Source organism: Mesoplodon bidens (assembly GCF_964165515.1).
Source record: "Mesoplodon bidens genome assembly, chromosome: 14".
Taxonomy (NCBI): domain Eukaryota; kingdom Metazoa; phylum Chordata; class Mammalia; order Artiodactyla; family Ziphiidae; genus Mesoplodon; species Mesoplodon bidens.
The window spans coordinates 81,088,427-81,104,813 of NC_138170.1; the positions used below are offsets into that span (position 1 = coordinate 81,088,427).

A 16,387-nucleotide genomic window follows, 5' to 3' on the forward strand; every position below is an offset into this window, starting at 1 on the left:
CTAGGCCCCCCTTTTATAATTCTTTTCACATCTTACAGTTTTCCTTTGTAGCGCTTACCAAATTTGCAATTACCTATTCATTTGTATGGCTATTTGTGTCATATCTGTCCCCTCTGTTATATCATAAGCCTAATAAGGGCCCACAGGGATTATGTCTCTGCCGTTTACTACTGTGTGACAGGCACATAGATATTTTCCTTGAATGAATAAATCAATTGGTGAAAGAAACAATGCCTGGTATCCTGTCAGTTCTGACAGGTGGGAAGGAATCAGCCTTTCTGGACTGCCCGTTCAGGATGCTGAATGCTGTGGGAGTCTTATTTGTTCCTCACAGGAGAGAAACTGAAGCTCAGAGAGGTAAGTTAATCTGCCTGAGGTCACACAGCTAGAAAGGGACAGAGCTTGGCCTGGAATGAGGTTTCCGCAACTCTACTGTAAGTTCCCGCCACTCACTGCCTGTCTGAAGATATGGCCTTGACCAGCTTGCACTTCTGGCCACACAGCTCTGACTCGGGTGGGCTCACCTCCTCTGTGTTCACTTCATGAAGGGCCCAACTTCACTTAGAGACGAAGGCAGCAAATGGAATATTACAAGGGCAAGTTAGCCATCAAAGTGCCACTCTGAAGGCCAGGAAGTTTAAAGTGGTTCCTTATATCACAATAAGGTGGGCTTTTAGGAGAACTAAGTGTTATCCTTGCATTCTAAAGACTGAACACTTTAACTACAGTTTTCTTCTCTGTATGCTTTGTAAGTTTTTAATTACTCATGATCATAAACCACTTAATTACATATGGTGGGCTGTGGATTATGGCACATCTCCCAAACTGGCCTCTTTCCATTTTGCTTTCTCATACTGCTGCTGAGTCCCAAGTCCCTCCCTCATCATGCCCATAAGTGAAAAGTCCCCTAATGCCCGTCATAGAGGTCACAGATCCAGAGGATGTTGGCTTCTGCCAGTATCTTCAATTTCAGCAAGTCCTGGAGGACAGCAGTGGCTTATGTGACATCACACAGCATGTTAGGACAGACTCTAGTCTTCCCTGATCTGGCTTCAACTTACCTCTGCTCTCATTCTAACCACTCATGCCTCTACTCTCTAGTCATTATTTACTTTTTCATTTATTTACCTCGTACTTTATTCACTAGTTGTGGAGCGTGAGCTCAGTAGTTGTGGTTTGCGGGCTCTAGAGCGCAGGCTTAGTAGTTGTGGCCCACGGCTTTGTTGCTCCGCGGCATATGGGAATCTTCCCAGACCCGGGATCAAACCCGTGTCCCCTGCATTGGCAGGCAGATTCTTAACCACTGCTCCACCAGGGAAATCCCTGGAACAAAGTTTTTGTCCCACTTGTGCTCAGGACACATCAGAGACAGCATTAAAAAGGAATCAGTCAACCTGGGGCAGAGTCACAGAGCAGCCAAAATCCCTCTAAGAAAAGCAAGCCCAGGGAGATCCTCTTTCTATGGGTCATTTGGGATGTGATGATTTTGGTATTATTAGGAAACTGCCATTTCCTCATAGCTTAATGCAATTTCCGTCCTCTGTGTGCCCTAAAAGCTGGGTTTAAAATCTTTCCCAATCCAGATACAAAACCCAGGAGCTGTAGAGGAAAACATTGGTAGATTTGACTTCATAAAAGGTAAGAGTTTTGTGTGACCAAAGATACCAAAACCAAAACTGAATGACAGACTGGAAGAAAATAATTGCAAACCATAACACATATTTTAACATTCTAACAGAAGGAATATCTGTAATGCATAAAACCTCCTATAAATCAGTAAGAAAAAGACAAATCCAAAGGACAAAAGATATAAGCAGGTAATTTCAGAAGAAATGGAAACACAAAATGCTCATCTTCAGTGGTACTTAAGGGAATACAAATTAAAACATGATCCCATTTTGTTTGCCCATAAAATTGGCAAAAATTAAAAAGATTTGTAATATTTAATATTGGCAAAGGTAAAGGGAAATTGGCAGTTTCTTCCATTGATAGTGAGAATGCAAACTGGTGTAGTCTTTTTAAAGGACGTTTTGGCAGTATTTGTCACTATTTAAAGTATGCCTACCCTTTATTACAACAATTTCACTTTTAGGAATCTATGCTACTTAAATATGTCCACATGAAGGCAAAAATAGAAGGATGTCCACTGCAATAATGTTTGTGATAGTGAGAAAGCACTAATAATATCTAACATTTATTGGGGGCTAGCATTCTTCTAAGTGCTTTGTAACAAACATGATGAGGAAACTGAGACACACACAGGTAGTGTGCGGTAGTGGCAGGATTTTAGCCCAGGCAATGTTTCTAGAGCCTGTTCTTAACCACTATGCCCTCTAATAGAGGATAAATGAAAATATGATACATCCACACTATGGAACATAGCACAGCAGTTAAAAAGAAAGAGGTCGATCTCTGTGTACAGACATGGAGATGTCTCTAAGACATACGATTAACGGGAAAAAATCAGTTGCAAAACACTGTGATAGGGATTTCCCTGGTGGCGCAGTGGTTAAGAATCCGCCTGCCAATGCAGGGGACACGGGTTTGAGCCCTGATCCGGGAAGATCCCACATGCCGCGGAGCAACTAAGCCCGTGCGCCACAATTACTGAGCCTGCACTCTAGAGCCCACGAGTCACAACTACTGAGCCTGAGAGCCACAACTACTAAAGCCCGCGCACCTAGAGCCCGTGCTCCACAACAAGAGAAGCCACCGCCATGAGAAGGCCACACACCGCAACTAGAGAAAGTCCATGCACAGCAATGAAGACCCAACGTAGCAACGAAGACCCAACGTAGCCATAAATAAATAAAATTTAAAAACAAACAAAAAAACCCACTGTGATATGGTATAACACTATATATGTGGGAAAAAGATACATATGGGTGTATACAAGTACATATGTATGAAATGGATAAAGGCCTTGAATGATAAGAGAATGTGTGTGTGGGGAGATTTGGGAGAGTGATTTTTCAAGCTATGTTTATATATTTCTGGTTTGTGTGAACTTTTACAAGAATATATTTGTGCTCTCTTTAGGTAAAACAAGAATTGTCGTACTGACCAAAAGAAATAAAGGTTTAACTCATATCCAGAGATTAGTCTTCTTTTCTTCCATGTGGACAATGGTGTAGGTCTTGGATAAAAATCTTCTCCACTGTGGCTTTTTCTAGCCTATGTAAATGGCCATATGCAGAAGGCGCCCATTATTTGTGTCTTGTTGATCGTTACCTTTTTCTTTTTAAGTAAGGTTTTCATGTCCCGTATGTGGGATCGTGGCTTTCTGTTAGTCCACCAAGCTCCATATAAATATACGGCCAGCCAGTTGTTGAAAAATTAATTTGAAAACGGAGAACCATATGGTGTTCCTTTTGCTTTGCATATTACATTGTCATCAGGTAAAAGGATTGGTAATCATGGATTATCTCATTATTTTGCTTCAGTGCAGAAGCAGGTGTAGTGTCTAGCTCACTCTGTCCTCTTGGTGTGGTCTGTGGAAGTATGAATGAGTCATTCAACATACACACTTAAAGGACTGACCTTTGACCAGAAGTCAGTGCTACTATCTGAGAGGAAAACGCTGTATTGGATCCTCCAGGACCCCTTCCTGCCTAGTCCAAGTGAGGGTGGCTTTAACACAAAACGAATGATGAGACTCCTGGAAAACTCACTGAATTAAAATGTTACTTTTATAAGGTTAGGCCTTTGGAACTAGGTTGCCCTTTTATGGGCTTCTCTCTGACATGCCGTTGAGAAAGGTTCTTAGGCTTTTTACTACTTAATGGGTATCAGAGCGTAGATTTTTGGAGTGGCCCATCTATCTTATGACAGTTTTTCCGTTTTTGAAATTGAAATGTTCTCTTAAGCATCTTCAAGGAAAAAAGAAATCCCATTCCCTTAAAAACAACTGTATTCACCTCCTGTTCTTACAGCTACTCATTTTACAGAGTTTTGAGTAGTGTGTACGAACTATTTTTTCTCCTCGTTGTTTTATTCCTTATTTCCAATACATCTTTTCATGTATTTCCCCAAATTTGACGTGCTTGACTTGAATCCTGCATACCTGCCAGGATTCCTTCTGTTAATGTGACAGAACTTGTTTGGATTATTCCCCAATTGTTGGACAACTGGGTCCATTCCCAGGTTTTGGTCATTATGAACATTCTGAATAGCCCTGCTATAAACATCTTTATACAAGTTCTCCCCCCACCCCCCTTTGGATCATTTCCTTAGAAATGTACTTCCTTAAATGGGTTTACTGGGTCAAAGGGGCTCAATGAACAGTTTTACAGCTCTTGGCACATACTTTTCATATTGCGCCCTGGGTGGATCTGACCAATGGCAAGGGCCGCGAGAGGCAGGAATGTGGACGAGCGGCCCCTATGACCGCCCCTCTTCCGCCCCCCCAAAAGGCAAAGACCTCGAGAAGGTCTGCGGAGGGAAAGCATTTTTCTATCGCCCTCTTGTTCTCTTCAGGGTTGGTGTTTAAGTCCAGCTGGGAAGGCGACTGTTAGGGATGCGCAGAAAGGTTTCCGGGAGTCCAGGACTCCTGCCCTGGGGACAGAAGCAGCTCTTCCAGGCCCTCTTGCCCCAGGACTTGGATTCCAACCTCGCGTCCTCTTCGAGTTTCCGATTCCCAAGGCACACCCTCTCGGCCTTTCCACTAAAATCTTCGTGGCCCAGACAGGCCCCTTGCAAGCGCAGAGCTCTGCAGGCGAAGGCAGCCAGTGGCGGTCGCTATTATTTTGGCGCGGGTGATGCAAGGCCCGCATAGCTGCGCGCTGAGTCAGCTGGGGCCGGGCGGAGGCGGGGGGCGCGGACCGACCCATCCCCCCGCTACAAGCCGCCCGCCGCCCCCCCACCCGCCGTCCCCGCGCCGGGTGCGGCCGGGCCGGGCCGGGTCGGGGCGGTGGGGGTGGGCCTCCGAGTCCGCGGGGTCGTCCGCCCGGGCAGAGTCAGGCGGGAGCGGAGCCGCGGGCCGACCCGAGCCCCCGGCGTGCCCTCCCCTCCCCCAGCTGGAGCTCGCGGGTCAAGTGAGGCGGTGACCGCGCGCCCAGCCATTTACCCTCTGAGAACTCAAAAAGGGGGAGGAGGAAGCGGAGAAGAAAAGAGACTCAAAAAGGAGAAATGCGAAGCCAAGCAGACAGGAGGAAACGATAAAAAACGAGGAAAGGGGCGAGAGGAGGCGGAGGCCGGCGGGCGGGGGAGATGGCGCGCGCGCGCGCGCGCGCGCGCGGGGCGGGGCGAGCGGGGGCGCGCCGGCAGCCGCGGGCCGAGGGGCTTGTGGGTAGCGGCTGCGCGCGGCCGTAGACAGGCGCCGCGCGGGAGTGTGTTAGGGGCGCGGGCTTGTGGGACTGAGGCTGCCGACGGCGGTCATGGGAGCGGGCTGGCGGCGGCAGTAGTTGTCGGAGCCTGGGCTTCAGCTTCCCCGAGCCCCAGAGGGCGGGACAGTCCCGGCCCGGCGGTGGCGGCGCCACTTCCCCGCTCCCGCCCTCGGAGTCCTGGGGGAGCTCGCGGCGGAGGAGCGGACCGGGCGGCGCGAATCTGACTGAGGGGCGGGGACGCCGTCTGTTCCTCGCCGTTCTCGGCCGGGCCGGGCCGGCCTCTCCGACACCCCCAGGCCCCGGGGCGCTGAGACACGAAACCGGAGCTCGAGGCGGGCGGTGGGCCCGGGCGGAGCCCCGGCCGGAGCCGGCGGTTCGAGGGCGGCGCTAGGCCCCGAGGCGGCCGGGCCGGAGCGCGGGGAGCGGGGTGCGGGCCCGGCGGCGGCGGCGGCATGAGCCGGCCCCCGCCGACGGGGAAGATGCCCGGCGCCCCCGAGGCCGTGTCGGGGGACGGCGCGGGCGTGAGCCGCCAGAGGAAGCTGGAGGCGCTCATCCGAGACCCTCGGTCGCCCATCAACGTGGAGAGCTTGCTGGTAGGTGGCCGGGGCCCGGGAGCCCTCTCTGCTGACCGCTCACACCGCCGATTCCCCCGACTGCCCACCCCTCCGTGCCCACCCATCCGTGGGGGGAGGTCTCGCCCCACCCCGCCCAGCTTCCGGCAGCCGGGGCCCGGGTCGGAGACCAAACATTTCTGCGACTAAGTTCCGGGAGTAGAGACCCACCTTTGATTCTTCCCTTCTGTCTCCTGGAGCCGGTGTCATCCCCGACTGGCCCTTTCTTGGAGCTCTGGGAGGAAGCACCCCTCTTCTCCTTCCCGCCTGCCCTGGGGGTTTGGGGAGGTAGGGTGGAAGGTACGCCGTCCTTCAGGCACCAGGCTAGCCCGTTTGCAAGAGCGTCATGCTGCGTGGGGACGTGAGTCCGAGGAAGCGAGAAACCTGGGGCTGTCCCTATGGGCAGTACCCACCTGGGGTACAGGACAAAGAGTTCAGTCTGAAATCTTGAAACACACAGCTAAGGTTTTCCTGTTTTCAGTTGTGTTTGAACGTTACTAGTTGCAATTTAGTGCATTTTAATTTCTGTAAATTTCCGAGATTATTGCACCAGAGCTAAAGAATCCACCTGAATTGTAGAATGGAATCAATCCCTCCTTTTCATTGTATCTCTTTCCTGAGATGGCCTTTGAAATCCAAATTGATAGCCACGTAACGTCTGCTAGTTGGCTTTGTTTAAGAAAGGGACATGATTTACAGATCAGAAACGCACTGTAGAATGCTTGTTTATTTCTTGTTTTTGTTAGGATAGACTGTTGTATTTCACAGACTCTGATTAATATGCAGTAGAGATGCATTTATGGGAAAAGGGGGTGTGGGTTTTTACCCTGGAGAGGAGAAGAAAGCGAAAAAGATGCGCTGGATGTTAAATTAACCCTGGACGACTAGAATTCAGGTAGATGATCCTTGGATCATCTTCAGATATTCCCTTCCAGAACTCCTGTTCAGCTCTGTTCCCTGACAGGAGAAATCTATTGACTGTATGATGAGAAAAACTGTCTCCTCCCTTTCCAGTGACTGACTGACTTTCCTTCAGAAGCTGTTGGTTATCCTTTGAGGTTTCTGGAATCATTTGCAGAGTGACTCAGTACCGTTTGGCTGAAGTGCAGGAACTGACTAAAGAGTGTCTTTCTGTACAATGCACAGAATGTAGTGATGTACTGTACTCTGCAAGACGCGTTTGACATTTCCTTTTCCCGATTTTCGTATCAGTGGGTTGTTCGTATGTTTTCATGGGAGCATGGCACTATGAATAGTGTTTAGAAGTCTTCAGTTGGGGATAGGATTGGTTGCATGAAGGGCACAGCTTTTCCAAGGCCAAAGCAGAGACTCTGGGCTTCACTCCCAGCTTTTTCGCTTTGGTATTTTGCTAGCAAAACTTTGACCTAAGGCCAGAAAGTTCAGTTAAAAATAGTACAGCAAATCTCAAGTATTCATCAAGTTCATATTCAACCTCAGATAGAAATTTTTTACACTTCACTTTCATCTCTTGGGTCTTTACTGATGTTCTTCATAATTATTAGGGTTATTATGAGCTTGAGCCTAAGTTATTTATACATGGTAATGAGCGTACATTCTTTTTTATTAAAGTATTTTCTGAATTATTAAAATGAAGGCTGTTTTTAAAAAAGGAAGCATTACACATGCTCAGTAAACAGTCTGGTCCATTCATTTATTGAGTGCCTAATACAGCCAAGACACTTTACACCTTTATTAAGGTAACATACTACTGGTATGATGACATCAGATGCTGCTGACTGGACGGATTTTGTTTTTGCTGTTTTTAGCTGATTAACTGTTATGGTTCTGAGTTGCAGTAAATCTTATCAGGCCAAAAATTGTCCTTTACCCTTTGAGGTTGCTGGTGTTTCTATTGCAAAATGATGAGCTGAAGATTTTTTCTAAACCATGTTATAGTAAGTTAGCTTAAAATCATGTGTATTTCACTGTATCAAGTAGTAGAACGAATTAGTTTTTAAAGTTGTAGTAACATGTACATAACATAAAATTTACTGTTTTAACCATTTTTAAGTGTACAGTTCAGTGGCATTGATTACATTCACATTGTTGTGCAAGTATCACCACTATCCATCTCCAGGACTTTTTCATCTTTCCAGACAGAAATTCCAAGAATTTATTTTTTTTAAAAATAAATTTATTTATTTATTTGTTTATTTTTGGCTGCATTGGGTCCTCGTTGCTGCTCGCGGGCTTTCTCTAGTTGTGGCGAGCAGGGGCCACGCTTCGTTACAGTCCGCGGGCCTCTCATCGCGGTGGCCTCTCCTATTACAAAGAACGGCCTCCAGGCGCACAGGCCTCAGTAGTTGTGGCAGGCGGGCTTCAGTAGTTGTGGCACACGGGATCAGTAGCTGTGGCTTGCGGGCTCTAGAGCGCAGGCTCAGTAGCCGTGGCGCATGGGCTCAGTTGCTCCGCGGCACGTGGGATCCTCCTGGACCAGGGCTCAAACCCGTGTCCCCTGCATTGGCAGGCGGACTCCGAACCACTGCACCACCAGGGAAGTCCCCAAGAATTAATTTTAAAAAGAATGTTATAAAGACATATTTCCTGAAATAATGGTGCGGATCACTTTAAAATTTGAAACCTTACCTTTTAGCCTTCATGTCGCAACTGGTCATTGTTTTACTGCGAATGGCATTTCTTTTGGTTTTATTATAGAAAATATTTTTCCTTTAACAGAGAAAATTAAAGTAATATAATCTGATAAAAACACAGTTACAAAGTTTAGTTACTTATTCAGGAGCTTAGAAAGTACGATTTAAAATTGTATACTGCCTAAGATGACAAAAGTAAGAAGATGAAGTATACCAGAAATTACTGTATAATAGTTACTATATGGGTACTGTAGGCTAGGCCTAGAAGGTAAAACTATTTGTTGGGAAAAATATTATATAACATGTAAAGTGCTTAGCTCAATGCTTGGTACATAGTAGTGCTCATTAAATTTAGCTCACTTCTGTGTGTATTTAGCATATTTTTAGGTAAGTGCTTTATATTTCCTTTGAAAAGGAAAAGGTTTTATTGGCAACTATTTCTTGCTATAAAATTCTGAATGAGTAGCATTCTCTTTTGAATTTGCCATCAGAAAAGTGCTAGCAGTCATCAGGCATAGCTAGAACTGGATTCCAAGACTGTCCATATAGAGACTAAATTGTCTTTTTTTTCTCTGCATCATCTCGTTTTATGGAGGCTTTATGTGGGTCCTTAAGATTAATCTGAAGAGAATATATCCCTTTGTGGTTGCAGATTGTGAGTTTCTTGGTATTATTTAAAAATAGAGTTTTGAGAGAGATTTGCTTCTGTAATACTTTTTTTTTTTTTTTTTTTGGAGGGAAGGATTGTCAGTAGTATGCTTTTGCAGTGTTTGAAACTTTTGGGTAAATACCCATGTTTTGTTGTCAAGACTAAGCTTCTGATACTGCTTACCCAAGTATTATGGTAAAAAGAATTGTCCTTTAGTGTTATGATGGAGAGATGTCTTTCTAAAGGTCTGTGCTTTTGTGTTTTGATTTATTTTTTTAGGAGAGTAAATGATTGTTATAACCTGTGGGATTCAGGCTTGGGTAAACTGTTCCATAAGGCTAGTGTTGATGGGGAAAGGTGATTAAAAATTTACTTATGATTTTCAGCCACTTAGAATACAAAACACTTTGATTTTATTATACCTGTAAACTATGTGAAAATATTTCTTATCACAGTGCTAAGATTTTCAGCTTGGTGATGGTTATTTGCTTATTTAAAATAAAATTGTATGTGCATTTTCCCCCCACTGTATAACAAGTGTGAATATCATAAAGATACAAAAGTGAAATAGAAAAAAAATTGAATAAAGAAGGTTTTATATGTGTTGTTCTTTTGTGAAATAAACGTTGGGCATTTATAGCATAAATGGGATTATATTACTTTGAAACTTGCATTTTGATGGTCAGGAAATCTTTAAAGAAAATGAATTAGCTAGAGAGGTTGAAAAAAGTGATATGTAGAATTTACTAGTTAGGTGAAGTTGAACCCCTTTGAAAGTACAGGTCCACAGTCCCTCCCCCACAGTTCTGATATATAAAGAGCTCTGAAAACCTAGTTTTTGGTAAAACTTATTTGATGTAACATCTGACCTGATCTGATGTTACAGTATTTTAGGCGATTCATCTCTCTTGGTGTAAATAGCAATAGCCTTCCCTGGAGAAATATTAGTGTTTGATTTCAGGGTGCTACCTCAGACTCCCCAGAGGGTTTTCGGGAATATACTGTATATAGTATATATACTTTATTACTATTAGAAAATCCAAAAAATTCTGAATTTGGAAACATCTTGCCCCACAGTAAGGCCAACATAGACTAAGTAAGGAAATAATGACATATACACCTTAAATAGTTGTAAAGAAATAGTGGATAATTATCTTGAAGCCTAAGTTGTTGTGGTTGAGTCCTGATCAGATAGCTCTCTTTTCCCATTTCAAATTCTGAAGTATTCTAAACATACTAAGAGAATATAGCATGCAGATATGAATTATGAAGCATAAAAAGCAAGCATTCATGAAATCACTGCTCAAGTTAATGAATAGAACACTAACCTATTGAAGTTACCTGTATTCTGCTGCTGCTGAATTCAGTCTTCCTTCATCCTCTCTCATCTGCTACCTGGAACTTTTTTTTTTTTTTTAATCATTTCCTTGCTTTATTTCACAGATTACCACATTAGTATGTATTCCTAAACAATATTGTTTAGTTTTTCTTTTAACTTTATAAAGGGCTAACATCTGTATATATTCTTTTGTCACTTGCTTTTTCACTCAAAATTACTCACATTGTGATTTATTAATTTTCACTCATACCGTAAACCATAATATATTGCTTCAATCTACTTGATGGATATTTAGATTATTTTTCAGTTTTTTGCTATCATGGAAAGTGTTGTGATTATTCTTGGAGCCCATGTGAAGTTTCTGTAGGCTGGGATATATATCTAGGAGTGGAATTGTTGGGTTTTAATATATTCTGTGTTCAACTTAACAAGGTAGGGTTTAAGTTTTTCCCCAGCGTTTTACTATGGAAAATTTCAAAGTATAGTGAAATTGAAAGAATTGCTAATAAACATCCATATACTCATCACCTAATTAATAGCTTGCTATATTTGCTTTATTATATCTAGCCATCTCTTCATTCATCTATCAATACATCTTTTGTTTTTGATTCATTTAAAGTAAGTTGCAGATGTGGTACACTTCTCCATTAAACACTTAAGCATGCATTTCATTAAGTAGAGTTTTTTTCTTTAAAGATTAAATTTACATACAATGAAACAAATCTTAAGTATCACATTGATGAGTTCTGACAAATGCACACACCCGTGTAATGCAAATCCTTATTGAGATATAGGACACTCTTATCAACCTAGAAATCTCCCTCATATGCCTTTTCCGCTAATTCTACACCCCATTCTCTTGGAGTCAGTCGCTCTTCTGATTTTTTGGGGGGGGGTAACTAAAGATTACTTTTACCTTTTCTAGAACTTCATATAAGTGGAATCCTATATAGTATGTACTCTTCTATATCTGGCTTCTTTAGTTCAGCATAGTTTTTGAGACTAATTCCTGTTATTTTGCGTATCAGCAGTTTGTTCCTTTTTTATTGCTAACTAGTGTTTTATGTGTATAAACCACAATTTATTAGGCATCTTCTGTTGATGGATGCCTGGGCTGTTTTCAGGTTTTGGCTATTTTGTATATAGACTTCGGCTCTTAATAAACTTTGCTGTGAACAATCTTGTAGTAAGCCTTTGTGAGGACATATTTTCATTTCTCTTGAGTTAAATACCTAGTAGTGGAATTACTAGGTCTTAGGGTAGGTGTATGTTTAGTTTTTTTAGAAAAATGTCAGATATCTTCCCCAAATGGTCATATTTTACATTAACACAGCAACCTAGGAGAGTTCCAGTTCTTCCCCAACACTGAGTCTTAAATTTTAGCCATTCTGTGGGTGGGTAGTAGTATTTCATTGTGGCTTTAGTTTGCATTTCTCTGATGACAAATGATGTACTTTTTTATGCACTTAACTGGCCATTTGTATATCTTCTTTGGTGAAGCATCTGTTCAGATATTTTGCCCATTTGAAAAAATTATGTTCTTTCTTTTTGAGCTGTACAAGCTCTTTATATATCCTAGATACCAGTTCTTTGTCAAATATGTGGCGTGTCTGTTTCTTTAATCACATTTTTTCATGGTTATTGCTTTTTCTGCCTAAGAGACTGTTGCCTATCCCCATGTCACAAGAAATTTTCCTTTCCTTTCTTTTAGAAGCTTTATAGTTTACTTTTAGGTCTAGGATATGTGTTAAGCCAGTTTTAGTTTGGGGTCAGGGTTCATTTCTTTCCCTCATATTCCCCAAATCCAGTTATTTAGACTATCGAACACCATTTTTTCCCTAGGTTTATTGGGATATTATTGACATTTAACACTGACAGTTGATACACATGTATTGCCAACTGTTTACCACAGTAAGGTTAGTTAACACACCCTTTACCTCTCATAATTACCATGCTGTTGTTGTTGTTGTGTTGAGAATATTTAAGATCTACTCTCTTAGCAACTTTCGGGTCTACTATACAGTATCATTAACTATAGTCACCAGCACCAGTTTTCAAAAACATATTTTTCTTTTCTCGTTGGATTGCCTTGCTGGGCACCTTTGTCAGAAATCAATTTACTGATAGGTGCACTTTTTATTTGCTTTTTTATCACCTTAGTAACTACATCAAGTCTTCAGTCATGGTTCTCCTGTTTAACCCATGCTCTGTTCAGAATTCTTTTTTAATTTTTTAATTTTTAATTTATATCATTTTACCTGAAGGAAATGGGCAGGCAACCATGGTTGAGACAGGGAAACGTAGATTTTGTTGTTTGAAGTGAAGAAAGATTTGTTACTTTTTAAATTATAAAAATAATATGTTCTTATTGTAGAAAATTTAAAGAATAAAGAAAGGTATAAATGCAAGTGACCCTTCTACATAGTCTCCTCACATAGAGATAACCACTGTTTAACATTTTGGTGTAAATATCTGCCTGAAAAAATTAAAATATAAAAGAAGTAAAATTACGCTGTCTATGTGCTTTGTCATTGTTATTTTTAACACTTAATGAATAATAGAAGCTTTTATTAGTCAAATTTATTAGTCTTCTCACTGTAGAGTGATTTCTGGCTTAGATGTCATGCTTAGGACATTCTCCACTATCAGGATTATGATATCATAGACCTGAATTTTCTTTTAGTGCTCTAATGGTTTTATTTTTAATGTTGCTTTTATTTCACTTGGAATTCTGATGGAAAGTATGAAGTAGGGGTACAAAGATTTTATCAGGAGATTTGTCTGAGTATCAGCCCTAGAGTTCCCAAAATATTAATTGGGAGCCTCTGTTTATATTTCTGTATTGTCATGTAACTTTCTGTTTGGAGAGTGGTGCTTGGGGGAATAGAGAGGGTAATGATTATAGGTTAGGTCTCCACTTGAGCTTCTTGAGTTTCTTCATGGAAATTACAACTTTACAACTATACTTAAAATCCTACTCTGTGCTTTTATATATATATATATATATATATATATATATATATATATATATATATATATATACATATATATATATGTATTCCAAAAATATATAAATATGAGCTGTTAGTGATAAGGGTTACCGGTAAAGAGAATGTGGATGACTGAGAGCAGTTTATTATAATATAGCCTTCGGGGGGAAGAAAACCACAAAATAACATTTTCATTGGTAGCTTATTTTATAGAGCTTAATATTTATTTATTTTAAATATTTATTTATTTGGTTGCACCAGGTCTTAGTAGCACTGGCAGGCGGGCTCCCTAGTTGCGGCTCGCCAGTCCCTTAGATGTGGCGTGCGAACTGTTAGTTGCAGCGTGCATTTGGGATCTTGTTCCCTGACCAGGGATCGCACCCGGGCCCCCTGCATTGGGAGCGCAGAGTCTTATCCATTGCACCACCAGGGAAGTCCCTAATATTTAAATTGATGTGAAATCGTGGTGGCATTTGGGACTCTACTAAAACTGTCTCTTTTCACTTTATCCTTTTTTTTTTTTTTTTTTTTGCGGTACGCGGGCCTCTCACTGTTGTGGCCTCTCCCGTTGCGGAGCACAGGCTCTGGACGCATAGGTTCAGCGGCCATGGCTCACGGGCCCAGCCGCTCCACGGCATGTGGGATCTTCCCGGACCGGGGCATGAACCCGTGTCCCCTGCATCGGCAGGCGGACTCTCAACCACTGTGCCACCAGGGAAGCCCTCACTTTATCCTTGATTGGAGTCATTCTCCTTTCCTCTCATCTGTATCATCTGTACTTTTTTCTTTCCCTTTGAAGTATGATTAAATTACAGAGATATATTTGTAAATTCTGCATTTCAGTGTCCCAGATGACCCTCACTTATCTTTTTAGAAAGCATTTGGGTTTAGCATTTCTGTGTGTGTATGTGTGTGTGTGTGTGTGTGTGAGTGAGTGTGAGAGAGAGACAGAGACCGACAGAGACAGAGAAAAAGGAAATATTGAGGTTCACTTTTGGTTCATCACTGATAATCTTTTGAGGAATGTTTTAAGTCCAGGAATGATTGTATGGCTTGTTGCTTCATTTTGGTGAGGTATGGAGTTTTCAGGTCTGGTATCTGAAGTGCTCTATGATTGTTTTTGGTTATAGTTAACTGATCACTTAGTACTCAGTGTCTAATTTCTTTTATTCTCTAAAAGAGTTTCAGACTTTTTAAGTTATAAAGCAACTGATAGAAATTTTCTTTATTTTCAAGAGATTATAGACTTGGAAATAAGTTTTAACATTTCATTGTTGGGGTTATTTTTTATGCCATGGAAATGAATAGCAGAGCCTCCTATTACTTTATTTAGATAGAAACGGAGCAGACCAGGGTTGGCATTATCTTAATTACCTGGATGTTTGTGATGAGGAATGCTTAAGATACCAAGTTTTGTCTTATGTACTTCTTGGCTTTTGAGTTTATTTAATGGACAGAATACAAGCTCTTTTAGGACCTGGGTCTTTGTTGTCTTCCTCTTGATATGTCTTGTAAATATTTGTTGAATAAACTAACAAATAATTCTTTTTTAAGTAACAGGAGTGATAAACTGTAGAAATATATCCTTGCTTGAAGAGATACTAAAGTATGCCCCAAGTAAAATTTTTGGTATATGTTCTTGTCACTTATTTCTTATCTATCTATGGGAAGAAAGATAAGTAAACGTGTATATGCAGAGAGGATGTGGGTGATAGAATTAGTTGGAAGGTTTGGGTGGTAGAATTAATTGGAAGTCAAGCAGGAAAGTGAATTGTGATTTGAATATTTTCTGGATTGTGCTGAAGCAGTTTGTCTTGGAAAGTATTTAAGCTACTTCCATTCAGTGTTTTAGGTGAAGTAAAAACAGCTCATGTGGACTGAACAACCTTTATCATTTATCATGTGTCTTCTGTTCTCTCTACCCCCTAACTTTTCTTCTGGTTAAACATACTCAGTTCCTTCTTACGTACCTAGGTGATGCCCGTGTTGAAACAGCGTTTCATGAGTAAGGGCAAATGAAATGCTGGTGGTGTGTTCGCAGGGTGAAATTCCTTAAAATGGCATGTTGGCTGTGATTAATGATAAGGCAATATTCGTTAACAGAATTAAAAACAAACCCAAAGGGCATGAGAGATTTTGATCAGGATTCAAGAGTGTTATTACAAGTCACTATGAATGACTGTTTTGAAAACTTTTCAGATATTATCAAGCATTCTGATTACTAGCCCCAGCCAACCACTGATTCTGTTCTGTTTCTACACATTTTTCTTTTCTGGAAATTCCATACAAATAGAATGACACTGTATGCAGTCATTTGTTCTGGCTTCTTTCACCTAGCATAATGTTTTTGAGGTTCATCTACGTTGTAGCATATATCAATATCTTGTTCTTTTAAATTGCTGAATAATATTCCATTGTATAGATATACCTCATTTTGTTTATGAAATTACTTTAATGTTTTTATTTCTCTTGGCTAGATTGCAAGGAGTGGGATTGCTGGGTCATATGGTAAGCTTATGCTTAACTTTTAAGGAGTGAACAAAATGTTTTCCAGAGTGGCTGCACCATTTTACATTCCCACCAGCAAGGTATGAGGGTTCCAGTTTCTCTACATCCTCAGAGAACACTTGGTGTGGTCTGTCTTTGTGATTATAGCCATTGTAGTGCATGTTGCTAATGATTACACGTGAGGCTGAACACTATTTTATGTGCTTGTCAATTTTGCTTGTTCTTTTGACATTTTACTAATATACCATGAGTGTGGTATATAAAAGTTGTTTAATTTTGTATGCCACAGGCGAATTCTGATGTTTAAAAATAGAATGTGAATAAATACAGATCACAGGCCTTTGTAGGTGGAAT

At 41.5% G+C, this 16,387-nt stretch overlaps 1 protein-coding gene across 1 annotated transcript in view; it reads left to right on the forward strand.

Moving 5' to 3' along the window:
- The first annotated feature begins 5,719 nt into the window (after window positions 1-5,719).
- The window catches only part of ROCK2 (Rho associated coiled-coil containing protein kinase 2), a 137,982-nt gene continuing 127,314 nt past the window's right edge, over window positions 5,720-16,387 (forward strand). The window contains exon 1 of the mRNA XM_081254074.1: window positions 5,720-5,917. Within this exon, the coding sequence (XP_081110200.1) occupies window positions 5,777-5,917 (141 nt within the window). The 5' untranslated portion in view covers window positions 5,720-5,776. The remainder of the gene's footprint in view (window positions 5,918-16,387) is intronic.